This window comes from Crinia signifera, chromosome 2 (assembly GCF_055691185.1).
Source record: "Crinia signifera chromosome 2, ASM5569118v1, whole genome shotgun sequence".
Lineage (NCBI taxonomy): Eukaryota > Metazoa > Chordata > Amphibia > Anura > Myobatrachidae > Crinia > Crinia signifera.
Window position 1 is genome coordinate 200,435,286 of NC_139218.1, and position 17,456 is coordinate 200,452,741.

At 40.5% G+C, this 17,456-nt stretch overlaps 1 protein-coding gene across 2 annotated transcripts in view; it reads right to left on the reverse strand.

Moving 5' to 3' along the window:
* The window catches only part of LOC146058947 (uncharacterized), a 51,080-nt gene that overhangs the window by 4,152 nt on the left and 29,472 nt on the right, over positions 1-17,456 (reverse strand). For both annotated transcript variants that reach the window (XM_083171133.1, XM_083171132.1), the window contains exons 5-6: positions 2,739-2,882; positions 2,343-2,459 (exon numbers count right to left, since the gene is read on the reverse strand). In XM_083171133.1, the coding sequence (XP_083027259.1) occupies positions 2,343-2,459; positions 2,739-2,882 (261 nt within the window). The remainder of the gene's footprint in view (positions 1-2,342; positions 2,460-2,738; positions 2,883-17,456) is intronic.

A 17,456-nucleotide genomic window follows, 5' to 3' on the forward strand; every position in this document is an offset into this window, starting at 1 on the left:
TTCTCTGTGCCTAACCTCAAATTCCAAAATCGATAGGTGGTTCCGGCACGTACCTGATCTGGAGATTGCAAGTGCTGTACATAAGATTTGTTTGATTCAGCACGATCCGTCAGCACTTGCTGGGGGTCACATACATACATTGTATGCAAAAAAAAAGGCCAGTTGCAAAGTTGTTTCATGCAAGGCTGTATGGGGGCCTTATTAGCACGTAATCTCTAATACACCACCTCTCACCATAGCAGCATGCAAAATGGAATTTTTGAAAAGCAGAAAATTTAACAGCTAGATAGCCACAGGGTTGCCAAGTCTGCTTTAGTAGAGCTTGCTTAAAAACATACTTTGCTTGTATAGGCCTCCCGTATGAGCCTTTAATCAAGCTTGCTTTAACAGACACCTTTGAGGTCAGTTAAAATTTTTAGGTTTTGGTTTAGAATAGTAGTATATTTTCTTCTTGTATAAGTAGTGGTCCTCCTGTAAAACAATACCTGTAATTCCAATACCCCCCTATCTATTGTAGCAACAATCAGGACTTTAAAACTGAAGTGGTTAAATACCTAAACATAAATCTCAAAAGACTAAATTGGTGATTATGCAAGGCTTTACACTAACTATGGCTGTGGGGGGGGGGGGGGGGGATAATTTCCTACTCATTAGTAGTTAGCTTTATAAGCAGCAGTGCTCCCAGAGCTGCAATTTGGAATGTGAAAGTACTTATGGACAACGCTTTACCAGATCTACAGTCATTAGGTCGACATTCATTGGGTCATTGGGTCGCCCACTGAATGTTGACATGGGTCAAGGTCGACACCTCACAAGGTCAACATGAGGTTAGGTTGACACAAGCATTAGTTAGACATGGGGTTTTTCACTTTTTTGAGCGATGTAATTAGAGGCGGTATTTCATGCACTACCATGCACTAGGGTGTGGTGGGAAAACGAAATAGTGAGCCCGAAGCATTGCTAGCTCAGCAAGCCATGTGAGGGGATACGGTGCAATCTTACGGTGTCCATGTCAACTGTCAACATTCCAGACAAAAACAAATGAAAAATGCCATGTCAACCTTTTGACTGTCACCCTAACCCCATGTCAACATTCCGTGGTCAACCCAATGCATGTTGACCTTCCTCTTATTGACCCATACACCTTTACCAAGACCATCACAATGCCATCCAGTATTGAGACTATTGATGGATTGCTTTACCTGTTTTGTTCCTTTCATTGCACAACTTTAAATAAATCCAATCACTGTCGATTTCTTGATTTCAGTGTCTTCCCACATATTTCTGGATGAGCGACCATATTCCGAGCCGGCAACAGAAATCTTGGGGCCCCACACACGGATATCTCTGGGACTCCCACTCGCTTAGCATGATTTGTACCCTTGAAATTTGAAGGTGGGCTGGTTTGCCTCAGAAAAATGGACACAACTGAAAATATTTTCCTACTGTAGGCAGACAATTTGGTCAGCCTTTTGACGATTCCACTTCCTAAGTGAAACATGTATTCTCTAAGGTTTTTCTGGCTCTAAACATGCACATTTCAGGGAGGAAACCTCAATGTCTTTCAGACTGCTACAGATGATATTATAATTCTAGAAGACAGCAATTTGATACTCAGGGCTATACAGTAGATTAAATTGATTCTCAAAGCTGCTGCAATGGCTGATTTAACCCTTGCTCACCCTTAAATCCGAACTAGGAAATAATTTACATCTCTTAAGTGAAAAAGTTATTTTCCTGGCTAGTCTAACCAATTTTGTTGGTGTGCCATGTTTTTGTCTCATCACAAGAGAATCTTGCAAGCAAACTGGATAGTCATTTAATGAAATGGTAGCATTCATGTAAGTGCCATTACCCTTACTCAATTATTAATTTATAACGTGATTAAGAGGAAATTACCATGTCTTTGAGTCCAGATGAACATGTCAAGCAGTCATTTCAATTCACATAACAAAATTTAGACACCTTTGAAGCTAAAACTAATAATAGGTCGTAGAACCAAAAAACTGTTTCACTAAATAATTCAGATTCATAAAAATAAAAAAAAAAGTTATCAATCTTTTAAAATTTGAGTTGCTCAAAGTTTTTGCATCAAGGCAAACAAAACAAAAAAGGCCTTTATCCTTGTACTAAGTTTAGTCGCATGCAGTGATGGCTGGCTTAGCTCATTAAAAGGTCAGTAAATGCAAATCCCAGCTTCTCTGTGCACCTCAGCAGAAGCCTTACAACCATAAGTAGCCCAGTTAATTAAATAAGTCCACTATACATTGTACATTTATCAAAACACACTCAAGTAACTACAGTATTTCCACCACATGCATTAGTCTGATATTGCCACCTACATTCTCTGTAGGTTCTTTGTACAAGCTTGGAGCAGAAACAATATTCTTCAGCTTCCTGCCACGTTTCTTGGGTTTGACATCCTGGAGGACCAATTCCTGCTCCGCAGCTACAAATTCCTAAGGAGACAAACATTTTGGTAAGTTACGTCACACATCCTAAGTGAACTTTACAAACCAATGACAGCATAAATGGGGATATTTAAATCTCTACCACAGACTCTTAGAAAAGTTTGCCAATGTAACCTATTATATAGAAGAAACACAAACAGAAATGTAGAGCTATTGGCAGGACAAAGTGGCATTGCCCATTAAATGCATTTGCTTCTCTTTATGTAGCTACTGTATAAAGCACATTGTTTGTCCTGTAGCATAGCCCAAATACTATTAAATATTTACATTATTGCCATCTGTGTTCTCCGTGCCTTCAATAGATTCAGAGGCGCTCTCAATGGTTAGAGCAGAAACTACATTTTTCTTATTTCTGCCACGTTTATTGGGTTTATCATCTTCAAGGACTGTTTTCTGCTGTACATCAGATTCCTAAGAAGAATAAAACATTTTAGGGTGTTACTTCACTCTAGCAGTAACATTAAAATCAAAATCAGCTTTGCTATGTAGATTAATGCCTGAAAAATATACAGGGGCATTTTAGTACTTAATACTAGTAATTTTAACATGTTTACTGCCACTAGACAGACTATCATTATTAGTTTTTAACCCAAGACAAACTCTGGTTCTTGCCTGCACAAAGAATTATTAATATTTAATCAGAATGGTAAGTCCTCTTCAGACCTGGGTTGGCTAACAACTGAAATCAGAGCTAAAATGAAGATTTAATTTAAGTCAAACACGTCAAAGCTTAGGTTACAGAAAAGAAAGTTAAAATATATAAAAAAAAGGTTGTCACCCACTTAAATATAACTTAAAGAAATTAAAAATAGGAAAATAAAACCGGTTCAGATCCCTTAGACAGTGTTGAACAGAACAGAGGACTCTCCCTTGAAGTTAAGGAACATTCTTATCCTCTGATCTTATGAAAATGAACATTGATCATGGAAAGGGCAAATGTAGTTATACCTCAGAAATCACTTTCATCCAACTTTTTGTTAACTAGCGCTGTACACATTATTGACTCTCACTCCCAAGTAATGATAATTTAGTGTATAGGGAGGGGATAAGTGACCCACTGATCACAGGAATTCCAAACCTACCTTTAGTTTATGGGGAATAGTTCAATTACCTATACCATTCTATTTTAAATTATGGGATCAGGTTCATATCAATCCTGTGGGGTCACTTTTACAGCAGCCCAGGCAAGATACTTTTACACTTTTCATAGTCCGAACGTCTCTTCTGTTGCGATAGTGAACAAATGCTTGTTTGGACTACTCAATGGCCAGGAAGGGCAGTCATGTTTGAGCAGTTTGCAGGTCTTCATTGAAGTGCAGACCTGGCCTGTGTTTATTTTCAGATATCTGTTCTGATAAGGGTCCCACCTGGTCTACTATGTAGCATTGTTTAACCAAATTATAGTCCACACAGACCCCAGTGCCCCCACAATTTTTGGTCCAGCACATGCGTGCAGCCCAGGATCTGCAGGACTTTTGGACCACCCTTAATCTCAGAATCTCATCCACCTCATGACTGAAGTATCGACTTCAATGTGCATCTGTATGCTGGCGGTCTCAGAGGTGTTTGGTTACATGTGTTTACATGGGGGTCACTAGGTGCATTTTCCCTGGCCTCCCTGTGAAGCAGGTCTGGTAGGGGTGCAGGGTGTCTGAGATGCAGCAAAGTTAACAAGGTACAGGTGGGAGACATTTGCAAGAAGAGGAGCAACAGAACACGAGGACATGCACTGAAACTAGAGCGAGGAAGATTTAGGGGAAATTTGAGGAAGAATTACTTCACAGAAAGAGTAGTAGATAAGTGGAATAGCCTCCCATCAGAGGTGGTAGAGGCAAATACAGTAGTACAATTTAAACATGCTTGGGATAGGCATATTGATATCCTTACAAAAAAATAAGGCTCAAATATGGTTTGAGGTAACATGTTTAAAAAAGGGGCAGACTAAATGGGCCAAGTGGTTCTTATCTGCCGCCAAATTCTATGTTTCTAATGTCGGATGTCTGTCAGCTCCTCTCCATATTGGTTATTTGTTAGGGTAACCCCTGATGCAGCCGCTGCTCTCAGATCCAAAAGTGGGTCCGGATCCTGGTCCTCCTCTGGGAGGCTGGAAACTGCCAACACACAGGAATCCCTGCTTTGGTAGGCCTTGAACATAATGACGTAATATACTCTAGAGATGTGCAGGCTCTGATTTACTCTGATTTCAAAGCAGGATCTTATTGGCTATCAACTGTCAACAACGGTCATGTGATTTGGGATAGCCTATAAGATCCTGCTTTGAAATCAGAGTAAATCAGAGTCAATCAGATCCTGCACATATCTAATATACTCTAGGTCTTTCTGCCATCCGCTCTGGCAATAACATAGTTCACATCATTTAAAAACACTGTAGTACCGTGTACGGGCCTTTCCATGAAGCTTGCAGTTTTGTTCTGCCTCATTGGAGTCAGTACCAGTACCTTCTGCCCCACTTCAAATTTGTGCTCCTGGGCAATCCGGTCATACAAGTGCTTCTGCCTAGCTTGGGCTGCCTTAAGGTTGCTCTGAGCCAATTTCATCAAGGTCTGCAGCCTTTCCTTGAACTGCATGACACAGGGTACCACAGAAGTCTCTGGGGCGGCTATCCTCCCTTTCCAGGCTTCTTGGAACAAATTCATGGGACCATGCACATACAAGAGTTCTAAGGGTGAATAACCAGATGATTCCTGTGGGACCTTGTGGTATGCATACAGGAGGTGCAGCAGGAATCACTCCCAGTCTCTCCCCTGTGACTTCACAAATGTACAGAGCACTTGTTTTAGGGTACCATTAAATCTCAAAACGTGTCCATTCCGAGCGATATGGGTATGTAATCAGATGATCCACGTGCTTCCTCCTGCAGAAGAGCTGCATGAGGCTAAACATGAAGTGGGGCCCCAGGTCTGTCAACATTTCCTTGGGAAATCCTACTAGGGAGAAAATAGTGATTAGGGCATCTGCATCTTTGTCTGCCCTAATGGATGAAAAGGGCCACAGCTTCAAGGTAACAGGTGGAGTAAGCTACCGTGGTTAAAACGTATTTCTTCCCTGAACTACTGGGTATTGAAATGGGAACCTACAATATCTCATCACAAAAGGGGAATGGGAGAGGGGGGGTGTTCCCCAAATCCCAGGCCTTACCCACTATCTGGCAGGTCAGACAATACCAGTCTACCTCTTCCATCCTACTGGACCAGAGGAAAGGCCTTGTGCAGGCCTTTGTCTTTTTAATGCCTAGGTGCCCAGCCAGGGGAATTTCATGGGCTACCTTAAGAAGACCTTTCCAATAAATCTGGGGTACTACTAGCAGATGCTTAGTAACTTCCCATGGTAGTGTACCGGGGACAATTTGTTCCTTGGACAAAATCATTCTTCCAGTACATCCTGGGAGTGCCCTTGTGGCAGTCAGATTCTTGAGCTGCTGCTTCTGGTCTGATTGAGAGGGGGGGGGGGGTAGCTGCAGTTTAATATTCCTCCCTCCTATGGGAGTGCAATTAGTGAATGCAGCTGCCTACACAGACAATACAATAAATCATCAACATTAACTCGACCTGGGATACCTGTAAAAACATGTCCATTTTCAACAATGCCTGGGAGCATTTCTGTATTCTTACAATTAGACAGCTGCATAATATCTGGATCACATGGTCCCTGGGAAGCAATGGGTAAAGCTTGAGTGGTTTGGAAATATATCATAATCATCAGGTTCAGTTACATATGTGGCACGCATTTGGCCCAAATTACTACCAAGCAACACATTTGTTGTTTACTGGGGCAGCACACTCACCTCCTGAAAACCTCTGCCAACTCCCCAGTCCAACTATACTGGGGCTATGGCTACTTTGGTGTGGGTTCAGCCAATGCAATGTAAAGCAGTTGTCTTTCTGGGAAAAAAAAAGTTTTCTGGGTCCACTAATGTGGGATAGTCCAAAGTCCAATCTGCCCGCACATGACGTAGCCCCACACAGTTACCTGTTTTCCTAGGACTACAGATTGTAGATTCTAACTGTCTCCTGGCTGGTGTCCTCATGCGTACAAAACAGGCATGGGCTTCACTGTCTTTTTTCTGGCAGGAGAGGGTGCCAACTTTTTCTTCACTTGACAATTAATACTGAGGTGCCCGGTGTCATTACATACATATCAGTGGATGGTCCAAACCAGCTTTTCCTCCACCCTCTTAACTTGGAATGAAATGGGGATCAATTCTGAAGGGACAGTTGATACTGCTCCTACATGTTTCCCAAGGTCCCCAAATCTTTGTTGTAGCAGTCCAGGTAGCAGCATACTTGTATGCAAGGCCAGAAGCATTCTCAGTTGACTGATCTACAGTAGTACCCAGTCATTGAAGTCTGCTGGGCACAGGGAGATTACATTTCTCTGGTAGGATGAGGTCTTTTAATGCAGCAAAGTGTCACCTGCACTCCATCCAACCATTGCTTCAGGAATGTTTTTAACTGTGAAGACCGTCCAGTGCATGTATCAGAGGCAGTGCAGGTTAGCTCTTGGAACTTCTGGAGTGGAAGCTTCCAGGGAAATGTTCAACCGGGCCAGCAATGCCTTTTTAATTTCTGCATAATCCCCATCCACTTTCCAATGAATACAATGATTTTTCCTGTAGAGCAGGGGTTATATAACTGGCACACAGGCATCTAATTTAAATGGTCTGCAGGTCTTTCAAAAGTCCTGAAATAGGTGTCCAGCTCCCCATCCTTTTCCATCACTGAAAATGTAACTTGACGTGGTCAATGGGGATTCACTTCTACGGCCACAGGCTGGCAAGAAAGTCTAGCTAACTAGAGCCATTGGTCTGCTTAAACTGCTCCGTAAGTTGCAGTACCATAGCTGCATCTGGCTCTCACATACTTCAGAGTTGTTTGTAGGTACAGATCCAAGGCAGAGCTGGCACTAAAAGCATTGAAGAAGTCTGATCCATGACAGGTGGGTCCCACAATCTTTGGTATTTGCTGCTGTTCTTCCTCTGTTCTGAAACCTGATTGATTACCCTCAGCTACATGCTGTTGGTCTGTGTCCATCAGGGATTGGATAAGCTGTTCCCTGGTCTGCCCCTTGCTAAGCAGATCCTTCTCCTGGCATTGCACCAAAACCCTTTACTCTTGAGCACGTTGTACTTTATCGCCATTTTTTGCAAAACATAAGAAAAACAGGAATGGGAACAGAGTTTTTACAGAGTGACTTTACTAATAAGCAGTGAGTTCAGGTTTCTGGCCAATTGCAGTCACGTAAGTTTTCTAAATTAAAATAATTACTTTAAGTATCCTACCGCTGGCAACCAGTTTGTAACAATCCTGGATGCGGCGATTCCCCAGAAATGCTAATCTGTGAATCACTGCACAAGACACCTTTACTAACTCTGGCTGGTGACAGTAACTATCAAAAAAAAAAAAATACTAATTCCTCGAGGCCAGAGTTGGATACAATGGAAACCATAGCTAAAATGAAAATGTATTTTAATACAAACATGTCAAAGCTTAGAATACAGAAAAAAAATAAGGTATAAGATTAAAAAAATCCAAATATAAAAATAAAAAAAATATAGGGAACTGAAATAAAGTTCAGATCACGTAGACAGGGTTGAACAATGGCAGAAGGTAGGACTCTCCTTTGCAATTAAAGGCCTTATTCTAGTTCACTCTCTGACAAAATCCTTCTTAGATGGACAAAACAATATGCACTACATGGGGGCAGATGTAAAATGTGCAGAGAGAATTACATTTGGGTGAGTTATTTTGTTTCTGTGCACGGTAAATACTGGCTGCTTTCCTTTTTACACTGCAATATAGATCTCACTTTGAAGTAAAACCCCACCCAAATCTAATTCTCACTTCACTAGTAACATGTGCCCCACCTGCAGTGCACATGGTTTTGTCCATCTAAGAAGGATTTTGTCAGAAAGAGTGAACTAGAATAAGGCCCTAAGGAACATTCTAATCCTTTGATCTCCTCACTAAAAATGAACATTAATCATTTAGAGTGCAATTTAGTTATCTCTCTGAAATCACAATCATCCCTTCCTCCTTCGTTCTGTCAACTAGCTCAGTGCTGAAAAAAATATTGAATCTCCCAAGTAATGATAATTTAGTGTATAAGGAATGGAGGGGAGAAGTGACCCACTACTCACAGGAATTCTGCTCCTACCTGTAGTTTATGGGGAGGGGGGGGGGGGGGTAATTAATTTACCTATTCCTTTTGGTTTTTATATTATGGGATCAGGTCAATTTCCAGTAGAAGACCTGTCTTCTGAGGGGGGGGGGGGGGGGGTGTTACTGTTCTTGACCCTCCAGTCCCAACTCCTCCCCTTTCCAGACCAGACTTCTCCCCCACACAAACGTTTTGCAAGTTTGTGATCTACTTGATTTTAGGGAAAACACTAAAAAATAGCTATAAATCACACCGATAAAAGCAACAATTGATGAAATACACAGAATATTTAGCAATATTGATAAAGTAGTAATTTTTTACAAAACAATCCATTTTTTGCTTTCCACTGTTTGAAGTAGACCTGGACAGAGTGATTTGCAATTTGCCTATGAATATGTAAAAGAGCTACACCAGTTAACTTCTCTTGACCCATTTGGTTTCTCAACCACATTTTTAAACATTGGTAAAGAAGAGAAGCTCCGTTCAGCTGATGCAACAATGATTGTTAGAATAATTTTTCAATGTTCACACAAGCCTGCAGAGCTTCTTCCACAGACTTTAAGAGTTATGCAGTCAGTCGACCATACCCACTCCTCTTTCCAGGGGTGAACCTCTGATAAATAATTCCCATTCAGGAATTAAAATGCACAATGTTTCTTGGTGGCAAGCAATTGAGCTCACAAGATGGACAGTTTCTTCAGAAAACCTTGAAGGTCACCTACTGTATGACAGAATTCAGTAAAGTAATATACTGTATATATTGCCCTCCTATAGTTATTGTAGGTGTTGAAAATGGAACATTTTCTGTATGCATTTGATTTTTCATGGTTATTCAGGGCAATTCTATTGTGATGTCTAAGTTTGACAAAACCAGAAATGCTTTTGAAAATTTTTATAAATTATTCACTGCAATTTTTACGCTTTTCATTCAAAACTGACAAAAGAACTGTGACAAGGGTAACAGCACCAGTCCAATCTAAAGTTTTCTTCTGAAACAGCCTACGAAGTGGTACACAATGTAAATATTGAGAGTTGACAGTGCCATGCCACTACAAATGTGACATTTTGTATGGCACTTAAAGTCTGGGAATTAAAGGATGCTTGTTCTTTCCAGTGAGATATATATTCAAGTTCTTTCCACCCAGTGTGTTTCACACATACCGGTTCTTTGTGCATCCACAACATTCATAAGAACATGATTCCGCTTAGCTGAAGCATTATAGAAAACACACAACTTCCTTGTTCGCGCTGATACAGTTGCATATTCTCTGAACTTTTGAAGTCTTTGACACTGAGAAGTTTAGTGCGCAATTCAAGCAAGACCATCTACAGCACCTACCTGTTTAAAGATCAGGGAACAGCCATCAGTACTACTCCCAACAGTTCAGCAAGTCAAAATTTTACTTTAATTTGCTTCATCACTAGCTGCTACAAAGGTTTGTCACTAACTTTAGGCTCAAAATAGGGGGTAAATCCTTTAAACAAGCATCATGAATGCAATGAAATATTTAGGTTGTTTGTTCTTATATACTTAACTCAAGTAAAGACTCAACTGAGAACTATGGGAAAGATCTTTAGTTTTATCAAAATATAATAGAGTAATATTTAGCCTCCTTCTCAAGCGCCACAATGACACTCCTAATTTCTTCTGCACCACATTCAATCAGCTGGTTTTGTGTAGTTTTACTGATGTATGTTGTATTTGAATGTGAGTTCTCAAGGTGATTTGCCAGAGCAGTATCCCCACTGTTCGATCCGCTGATAATTTTAGAATTGCTACGGTTTGTGTCCGCTTCTTTAACCAGCTCTCCATCATCCCTATGACCTCACAGAGGAATATTAGGTCTACAAAAGGAAAATAATGGTTTTGATTATCGGCCATAAACTTTTGTCAGTTCGGACCTGCTGTAGTCTCAGTTTGCTTATCCTGTTGATATTACTCTAGTGCATAAACAGCCTTCAGAAAGTATTTTGCTGCTTACACAGAAACCCGGTTGTATTGCTGCTTTTCATGAGCACACAGATCTTCATCTCTGCGCAACAGCCTTGCAAAACAGTTACGGGCTTTTTTACAAGCATTTGAAGAGGAACGGGTTTGTTGGAGCCACCCATTGCTAAATAATAAATGTGCACAATATTTGCAGAAGACTCCTTTTTTTTTTAGGTGTAGAAAATGGCAGCTTTAATCCAAGTGAGAGCTTCCATATTCTCTGTAGAATCTCATATTTCCAATGGTCATGGATAGTAATAAGAGAGTCAATGTTGTTTCCAATATAAGTTTTTTCCATATTGCCACAAGTTTGGATCATATTCACACAATCTTTACCAAGTTCAACTCTTCAATTCACTAGCTATTTTCACCCTTACTACAGTCTTCCTCTTCTACTTTTATCTTCTTTGCTATGATTAAATCCATAGTTTGTTGGATGCAGTTCATTTCTTGACTTGTAATCTTATGGCACAAATAAAAAAAAAACAACAAAAAAAAACCAAGTGAATTACTACAATTGACATACGGGAAGGTGAAAGTAAAAGCTCTTAATACACAAGGCCACACAATCATTATACACAATGCTGCACAGTAATAGACAGCAACAGCACTCTTCATACACAACACCAGACAATAGCGTACAGTGGCGTAACTCCCAGAGACATTTGCTTCAGGGCTCTTGCTGCCAAAGGGCCGCCCTGAAAGACAGAGAGGGCTCCTTAACTGGTACAGATTTCTCTTCACTTCATAGAGATTTGCTACATTCTCTGCAAGCACAAAAAACAATTTTAAAGGCCCCTTGAGCTGAAGGGTCCAGGAATGCAAGATAACATATCAAAAGTAACCTACAGCTCTGCTGCTTTGTCATATAGAAGAAAGAATAGGGAGCTGAAGTTGTGTTAAGGAAATAAGGAGGGTTTCAGGTTCATACCAATCCTTCGGGGACACTTTTACAGCAGTCCAGGCATGATACTTTCACACTTTTTATTGTCAGAATATATCCTCGGTTGTGAAAGTAAACCACTGCTTGTTCGGCCTACTCAATGTCCAGGAAGTGCAGTCATGTTTGAGAAGTTTGCAGGTCTTCCTTGAAGAAATGATCTGGCCCGTGTTTATTTTCAGATATCAGCTCTGATAAGTGTCCCACCAACTCCAGGTAATTCACTTTCCTTTGAACTCTAGGTTATTAATCTCCCCCTTTGTAGTGTACAAGACATTTTCAAAAAATTTCAACCTTCCCAATACATGGATACCCAAGGTAATTTGGTTAATTAAGTGTTTATGGACCTAGAGGAATGACTGATCATATACTTTTAGGAGACTTCCTCTTCTTAACTTCAATAGGAAGCCTCACTACTGACACAAATGATTTTTACATACCAACACAAAAAAGGGCAAATACATGTTATCTTATTTATCAATACAAAATCATTTGTAGTTATGCCCAGTCGGACATCAAAATGGGGTCTGATCTCTACACCTTTGTCATGGACTTGTGTAGTAAAAAGTTTACATGCAGCATCTGTTTGCCAACCATCACTGTAGGCCTTCCGTATCTTTTGTTAAATCAGTTGATTGACCTTATGGCAGTCTCTACACCTTTGTCATGGACTTGTGTAGTAAAAAGTTTACATGCAGCATCTGTTTGCCAACCATCACTGTAGGCCTTCCGTATCTTTTGTTAAATCAGTTGATTGACCTTATGGCAGTCTCTATAGAAGTAGCTTGTGTGCCAGGCTGCACATTTGAGAGGATTACCGCTTTCTAAAAATCTAGAACATAGATATGAAACACACTGATTATGAAGCACATCTCTGCTTTTGCCCCAGTACTCTAAGAGAAAAAGTTAACATTATCGGTTTTGCTAGAATTAGAAGCCTTCTAAGCCTACCATGTTCCCTCATATCTCCCAAAATAAGTTGTTCTGAGTCAGAAATAGATTGCTCTGCTTTCCATTTATTAACCAACTGTACTTTGATTATTGTTTATGTGACAGAGACTGACACTGATAGGACCATAATCAGAAAATGTTCTAAAAAAAGAGAGAGGTATGATATTTAATAAAAATAATAAATGTAAAAAATATAGACTATAATTAGAACATTTGTAAATGTTCTGGGCAAGTTCCCAAGTATTTTTTAGGATCCATCCAGGTCGACTGTTCATTTCCAACTTCCTTTTGTCCTTGTATGAATGTTATCTTGGAACAAAGTATGAGTGATACATTGTGAAGTCTTTTTCATACAATATTATGAAATTGGCTTTCCGTTTTGTGTAGTTGACACCTTGCAAATCCATAAATTATATACACACACACATACATAAATAAAATACATTATATATATTTTTTTATTTACAATTTCTAATATAGCGCAGCAGATTCTGTTGTACTTTACATTTGTAGACAGTTATAAAACAAACTGGGTAACATACAGACTTGGAGGTAAGAGGGCCCTGCAGCAAGCTTACAGTCTATAGGAATATAGGAGGGAATCAAGGACAGGCATCAGTAATAGCATCGCAGTCCCACCAAGTTGCAGGCTCAGAAGGGAAGCTATATAATGCATATGTGCCTCAGAGAGTTATGCATGTGGTACTTAAATATGATAGGCTTGCCTGAAGAGGTGAGTTTTCAGGGAACGCTTGAAAGTTTGAAGGCTAGTGGAGAGTCTTATTGTGTATGGAAGGGCATTCTATAGGGTGGTAGCAGCCCTATGAAAGTCCTGTAATAGTGAATAGGAGCTAGTTATCTGTGCAGAAGACAGGGTGTACACATACATATTATTTCTACTCTAGTATTGGAGATTCAAGCAAATTTTGGAAGTTGGTATCCCCAAATTGGACACTGGTCCTGCTTATCATTTGGACCCATAGAAAATGTTCTCCTTGAAAATTAAGGTGGGCTTGTTTGTCTCAGAAAAATTAACTGAAAAACTGAAAATATTTTCATAGGCAGACAATTGGATCAGCCTCTTCAAGAATCCACCTCCTGAAAAAGATGTATTCTCAAAAGGAAATTAGGAAAGGCTTTTCTTGATTTGCACATGCAAATTCCAGGGAGATAACCATAATGCGTTTCAGACTGTCACAGATTATAGCATAATTCTAGAAGACAACAATTCCATACATATCCTCAGGGCTATACAGCAGATGCCATTGAGCCCCAAAGCTGCAGCAATGGCTGATGTAACCCTTGCTCATCCTTCAAGCCAATTTAGGACATAATTTACATCTCCTAAATTAAAAGTTATAATCCTGGCTAGTTACTGTTCTTTCCAATTTTGTTGGTGTGCCATATTATTTATTTTTATAAACTCGGTTGAGAGGAAATTGCCAGGTCTTCGAGCACCGAAGAAAGGTCTTTAGGCTCATTAATAAGCTTAATTATAAAAATGCTTTTACTAACATCTGAGGCTGAAATTGATCAATAAGACATTTCAGAACCAACTGGTTTTACTATATAATTCAGATTCATCATAACAAAATGATCAATCTTTTGAATTTGAGCTGATCAGGTTTTTTGTATCAAGACAAATCCAAAAGAGTCGAATTATACTCACCGATAATTCCTTTTTCTTCCTAGAGATCCCATGGCAGCCATACATTGGGATATTCCCTTCCCCCACTAGAGCAGACAGGATTGATTTCTCTTGGGACCGCCCACCTTGGGTATAATAGACCCCTCCTTCACCTCTGTTGTATCTTTTGAGTGTCTCCGTACCAAGGTCCCTAGAGAAAACACATCATAATACAAGGGAGGGTAATCAGTGGCTGCCATGGGATCTCTAGGAAGAAAAAGGAATTATCGGTGAGTATAATTCGACTCTTTCTTCTACGATCCCCATGGCAGCCATACATTGGGACATACCCAAGACAATAAACGGGAGGGTAATCTGATGCATGAATATTTTTATTATACGGAGGTATCAGCAGATACTGCCTCCTGAAGAACATGCTTCCCAAAGTGGGCAAGAGAAACGTCAAGTGCATAATGTTTTACAAAGGTGTGTACTGACGACCAGGTAGCAGCTTTGCAGATTTCGGTCACTGAAGCTTTGGCCTTGTTCGCCCATGATGTAGAGACTGCCCTTGTGGAATGTGCCTGTACTATGGGAGGTACTTTCATGCCTTCCAGTTTGTAAACTACCACAATCGTCTCTTATCCATCTGGATATGGTCTGTTTTCCCGGTTCTTTTCCTTTACAGACTCCACTCGGGATGACATATAGATGTTTGGTCGATCTAAAGACTTTAGTTCTTTCCAAATATACGGAGATGACCCGGACTAGTTCCAACGTATGCCAGCTTTGTTGCTCTTCATTTTCAGGTTTTGGGTAGAAACTAGGGAGAACAATCTCTTGATTGAGGTGAAAAGATGATATCACCTTAGGTACAAATTCAGGATGTGTCCTTAATACCACTCTATCTGGGAAGACAATTAGATAAGGTTCCTCTATCCATAGAGCTTGGAGCTCACTTACTCTTCTGGCCGAGGTGACTGCGACCAAGAATACAGTTTTCCAAGTTAGATACTTTAAAGGACAATCTGTTAAGGGTTCAAAGGGATGTTTAGCTAATACCGCTAACATAAGGTTTAAATCCCACAGTGCCACTATAGCTTTGACTGGTGGTCTGATCCTCTTCATGGCTCTGTTAAACCTTTTATCAGTCTCTCTTCTGCCAAAGGTCTATCTAATAGCACTCCTAGGGCAGAGATTTGAGATTTTATTGTTGCTGGGGCAAGACCAATCTGAAAGCCGTCATAGAGAAACTGCAGGACTCTATCCGTTGATATAGATGAAAAGTCACCACTGAACTGACCCCATTCAATGAACTTGATCCAAGTTCTATAATAGGATAAGGACGAAATGTTCTTTCTGGCCTTCAGCATCATTTCCACGACTTGGGATGACAAATTATGTCTCCTTAGTATGCCCCGCTCAATCTCCATGCCTTTAGTGACAACTTTGTTGGCTCTGGATGATAAACTGGACCCTGATGCAGTAGGTCCTGCCTGTTGGGTAGGGACCAAGGTTCTTGAACTGCCATCTTCAGAACATTGACGAACCAGGGCCTCCTCGGCCAGTAGGGTAATATTGCCACTACTTCCACTTGATCTTCTCTCAGTTTCTTTAAAACTCTCCCGATCATCAGAAAGGGAGGAAATATGTAGCCCAGCCTGAAGTTCACTGAAAGGGAATCTATGGCTAGAGCCTGCGGATGAAATGATTGAGAAAAAGTTGTTCACCTTTTTGTTCCGAAAATTGGCCATCATGTCTACTTCTGGGGTACCGAATATTTTCTCTATCTGGGAAAAAAACTTCTGTGTTCAGCTCCCACTCTCCTGGAGATATCACCTCTCGACTCAGGAAATCTGCTAGTATATTCCTTTTGCCTGGGATATACACTGCTGATAAGGATTCCAGATTGTCTTCCGCCCAGCTCAGTATCTTCCCTGACATATGCATGAGTTTGACACTTCTTGTGCCCCCTTAGTGATTTATATGAGACACTACAGTCACATTGTCCGACATTATTCTCAAATGTGAATGGCAAATGTCTTCTTTTAGGAGCTGAATGGACTCCCAAACCGCTTGCAATTCTCTCATGTTTGACGAGTTCTTCGCTTCTTCTCTTGTCCAGGAGCCCTGTATGGACCTTCCTTCTATATGGGCGCCCCAACCAAACAGGCTGGCATCTGTGGTCAGTATCCGAAACGTTGGATCTTTTAGACTGGTATTCATTTTTTCTAAACCTTGTTGCCACCAATTTAGGTCTTGTCTTACTTCCTGATTCAGTAAGATCAGGTGATGATCGGCATAACCCTTCTTCTGTAATGGAATCAGGGACCACTGAAGTCTTCGCATTCTCCACTGTGCCCAAGGGATGATCCTGATACAGGACGCCATCATACCCAACATCTGGATAGCCATACTCAGAGGGCACCTCTTTTTCTGTAAAATCACACTTGTTAGCTCTTGAATCTTCAGGCACCTTTCGGCTGATAGGGATATTAGAAACTGATCTGTGTCTATCATGGCCCCTAGAAACTGTATCCTTTGTGTCGGAGTAGTCTGGCTTTTTTCTGTGTTTATTACCCAACCTAAAAATTGTAGCAGATTTATCGTTTTCCTCACATTGTTCTCTGTTTCTATCAATGAGTCTCCTGCAATCAGTAGGTCATCTAGGTAGGGCCATACCTGAATCCTTTGGAGCCTCAGAGCTGCAATTACTGTGACTAGCACCTTGGTAAAGACTCAGAGAAGTTTTCAGCCCAAATGGAAGACAGGTAAATTGAAAATGACGATTGGCCACCGAGAACCTTAGGAATTTTCTGTGTCTTGGATTTATTGGGAATAGATAATACGCATCCTTTAAATCTATTGATGCAAGGTAGTCTCCCCTTCTGATTCCCATCACAATGGAACTTAGGGTCTCCATCTTGAACTTTATTTGTTTTATGTAGACATTCAGATCTCTGAGATCCAGGATAGTTCTGAACGTCCCATTTGGTTTCTTCACCAAGAATAGATTTGAGTAAAAGCCCTTTCTCTGTTCCCCTTTTGGGACCGCTTCTATCTGTAGGAGTTGTTCTATTTTCAGAAATAGGGCTTTCTTTTCTTCGGATACGCTTGGTATCCTTGATTTTACAAATCTGTGATGGAGGGGTGTGGTCTCGAATTCGATACAGTAGCCCTGATGAATTATCTTCAACACCCAAGTGTCCTTTATTATCTCTTTTCAACTTGTCACAAACCTCAGTAGTCTGGCGCCAATCATGTTTTCTTGATGATAGTCAGTTTTCCTTTTTGGTTCCA